The following is a 3,551-nucleotide window of genomic DNA, read 5'->3' as shown; positions in this document are numbered from 1 at the left end:
AACTTTAAAAACGAGAGACAGAAAACATCAGTGGTTGCCTGGGAGTAGGAGAAGGGACTAACTCTAAGGGGGTACAGGGGAGTATTTGGGGTGATGGAACTGACTGCTTGCTTACACAACCAAAAGACTGAACATTAAGGATGATTTTACTGGATGTAAATAACTCAATTTTTAAAAAAGATTAAAAGGACAAGAGCCAAAAATTTACCCAATGTGAAAAAATACAGAACTTATGGTCTTCTCTTGTGGATAGTAAAAATAATTACTATAGGTGTAAAGAACAGAACAGTAAATGAGACAGATCTTCAATATACACAATGTTCTCAAATGTTTTTTAAGAAAAATATGCTATGCAGCGGTACTATTTCTTTTTGGATTTATGATTTGATTTGAAATTTTTCTCTGGAAATAAAAATGCTAGAAATGCTTATTTTTAAATTTCACAAAAGTCTCAGGTAATGTGAGGCATTAGAACAATAGAGGGTTCTAAAATTAGATGTATAGAGCATTTTACTGTAAAAATACATACAGCTTAATTTAAAAATTTTATGTCTTTACAGTTAAAAATGCAGTCGACAAAGTCAAATTTTCTTGAAATACAAAAATGCAAATGTAACATACTACATACAATGTAACAAAATGTAACAAACTACATATTGAGCTAAAACTGAATGTTGTTCTTTTTACATAACTGGTATTTAGAAACTCTTCAAACTCCACCTGTAAATAAAAAGTTAATAGGCAAAATTGTCTTTGGCTGTACAGGTAGCTCTTGCTTGGTGCCCTCCAACTACACTGTGGGCCTGACAACTTTCCTTTTGGCTGTTTATGGTGTAGGTGCATCAGGCGCTCCATCTCAGCCAGGAAAGAGTACTAGGTCTTCGAAGTCTCTGAAAAGTGAAGAGACTTAAGTCACACAGTGTTGAGCTAATCCAGGAGGGTCCTCACCAGGCTGACTTTGAAAGCATTTCGTTTTGGGTTTAGGATTCCGCTTCATCGTCACTTTCATCACTGTTGTCCTCCTCTTCGTCCCTCTTCTCCTTAAGCATTTTCAGATACTTACTAGCTAGTATCTTCTTTGGTAATATATCTTAAAAACATAAAGCTAACATTAGCAGTTGCTTACAGGAGACCACGAATACAGCCATGCAAGTTTCAAAACATACTTCGACCTCTAGAATAGGTTCCAAAACAAGACAAAATCAGACTACCATTCTGGGTGGTCTCCTGACAATGCTAAAGACCTGTTTCTATTTCACTGTGAATCATGTGCTGGTAAGCCTGTGAGCGACCCACCCAACTTACCTGAGACAGGCTGACTGGCCCCTGGGGTAGACTTAGCCCTTTTTAGCCAGGCCCACACAGCTTGTTCTACAACAATTAATTTCTGTTTCTGGGGCCAAGTAGACCAGCCCAGGGTTTTCCCTTCAGGGGCAAGGAGTCTGAGAGGGTGGGTCTGCCAGGCTCACCAGCCAGCGAAACACCCTTGTGGAGGTTTTTGTTGACCTAATTATCATTCTAGGTGAGCCACATTACAAACATACTCAACAGACAACACTGTGTCAAGTCATTGTTAACTTTGGGACCTAGAGAAAGCAGCAAAAGGTCTATTTCAGTGAAAGCAGGGGAGAAAAGCTGTCAATTACTAGGCATTTTTAACCAGAATATTTCAGAGACTACCTGCAAGAAACTGGAACGTTTCTGATTCCTCTGCAGTGTTTGATAAGTCATTGTAAGTAAGGGCTTTCTTTTCTTTTCCACTGCCGTGTCTGTAGGAATAGGTGGCTAGATACTGAACAAAGAGTTCCTAAAAACGAATGAAAAGGTAAAATGAAAGGTGTGCTTTGAAAACTTACCCTAGAACTTAAATTTTTAATTGAATTAAGTTTGGATGATCGCACATTATCTTGGTTTCTCAAATTACAGGAAATCACTGGGGAAAGGAGAAACACGAGGTCAGAAAGAAACCCAGAGTACCCAGCTGGTGGGGAAGCAAGCATTCAGGTTTTTAACTCAAGAAAAACATTTAAAACTAAACAATGAGTTACAAATGTTTAATGACCAAGTTACACAGTAAAAACGAAAGAAAAAAAGGAGCGCGAGACCATTCAGAAATTGCTGGCTCAGGGGCCTCCGTCCCAGGAGGTTCGACTATAAACAGCGCCGCACCGACCGGAAGCTCGGGCGGCCGCGTTTCCGGTCTCGCCCGCGCGTCTCCCCAGAGCAGCAGCCGCACGTCACTCCGCCGCGAGGCGGGGGCCGGGGCCTGCGGCGTGAGTCTCGGTTCCTGAGCACCTAGAGCGGAGCCGCCGGGAAACAGCCACCCCGCCGTCAGGGCTGCACGGGCGGTCCCCTCCCGGGCTCCGGGCGGGCGCGGCTCCCGCACAGCAGCAGAAGCCTGCGACTTCCGTCTCCCGCAGCTCTGGCCCAGCACGTGGGCTCGGTGCCGACCCAGGGGCTGGGCAGCGTCGTCTAAAGCGAAGGCCGCAGCGGAACCTCGCCCGCGTGGGACGGGAGGGTTCTGGCCGCGCACCACCGAGCCCCAATCGGGGGGCGTGACAGGCGGCAGGGCTCAGGGCCCCGCAGCGCCTTCCGGCCGGAACGAGCCGCCAGCGCGTCGGGAGGCGGGGCGGGCCCACGGCACCGCGCCTCCCGAGAAAGCCCTCGAGCTTCGCGCGGCAGCGCTCCGCCTCTCTCCGGGCCGTTCGGGGAGGGGGAGTTGGGGCCCCGAAACTACGAGACAGGCCGAAAGCCAGAAAAAGGGGGCAGGCTGGGGCCCGAGGTACAGCGGCGCGGCCGGAGGAGGGACGCGAGGCCCACGCCAGTTCGCGCCTCTGCCCACGTGACCCCCGCGCGAGGGAGGACCGGACGGCGCGCGGGGGAAGGGCGGGCGTGGCCGAGGTGGGCGGGGGGCGCGGGGAGGGCGGAGCCAAGTGATGAAGGCGCGCGGCGGGGGGGGCGCGCGCGGCGTGGAAAGGAAGTGAGGCGGCCCGAGGAAGGGCGCGCACGCGCGAGCCCGCGACAAGGCGCCGGCAGCGCGCGGGCCCAAGGGGACTGCGCAGCGCGACTGCTCCCAGCGGCCCCCACCCCCTCGCCCCACTCGTCGCTCCTCCCCTCGCGGCCCCCGCCTCACCGTAGCCTTAGCCGTGAGCACGAGCGCCTCCTGGTTGATGCTGGACACCTCGGGGGAGCTCTTCATGATGACCCGGATGCGGGACAGGGGCAGAGACACGAGGCGCTGCTCCCCGCTCTTGTCTCTGCCCACGACCACGTCCGCCATCTTCCTGCCCCTCCCCCGCGGGGACAGTAGGGACCCGCCGCACCGTGGCTCGCCGACACGGTCGGAGCGGGAGCGGCGTCCCGCTGCCCACTGGGAGTTGTAGTGCCGGGGAGGCGCGTCGGCGGGGGCCGGCGGCTGTCCTTCTGGGGACGGACTACAAGCCCCATGATGCCCCGCGGCTGCGCGGAAGGAGCCTGGGAGCCGGAGGGAGCGCCGGCGGGGGCTGAGCGGAGGGGTGGGGCGCACGGCCTGGCCGGGCTGGAGCCCGCGG

At 53.3% G+C, this 3,551-nt stretch overlaps 1 protein-coding gene across 1 annotated transcript; it reads right to left on the bottom strand.

The window, feature by feature from the left end:
* CHRAC1 (chromatin accessibility complex subunit 1) lies at positions 1-3,295 on the bottom strand. The gene is made up of 3 exons (XM_016207796.2): positions 3,134-3,295; positions 1,681-1,807; positions 1-1,090 (listed from the first exon to the last, which is right to left on the bottom strand). Exons 1-3 carry the CDS (start codon positions 3,278-3,280, stop codon positions 981-983), a joined length of 384 nt encoding a protein of 127 aa, XP_016063282.1. The 5' UTR covers positions 3,281-3,295; the 3' UTR covers positions 1-980.
* Positions 3,296-3,551: the final 256 nt, after the last annotated feature.

This window comes from Miniopterus natalensis, chromosome 16, assembly GCF_054644295.1.
Source record: "Miniopterus natalensis isolate mMinNat1 chromosome 16, mMinNat1.hap1, whole genome shotgun sequence".
Classification (NCBI taxonomy): Eukaryota; Metazoa; Chordata; class Mammalia; order Chiroptera; family Miniopteridae; genus Miniopterus; species Miniopterus natalensis.
This window is presented reverse-complemented; position numbering and strand designations above follow the sequence as displayed.

Excerpts from the sequence above, each read along its gene's own strand:
- CHRAC1 (XM_016207796.2), bottom strand. The coding sequence starts at position 3,280 with ATGGCGGACGTGGTCGTGGGCAGAGACAAGAGCGGGGAGCAGCGCCTC. Across the intron at positions 1,808-3,133 it reads TGCTCACGGCTAAGGCTACG|GAACTCTTTGTTCAGTATCT; the intron begins GTGAGGCGGGGG and ends ATTCGTTTTTAG. Across the intron at positions 1,091-1,680 it reads AACGTTCCAGTTTCTTGCAG|ATATATTACCAAAGAAGATA; the intron begins GTAGTCTCTGAA and ends TATGTTTTTAAG.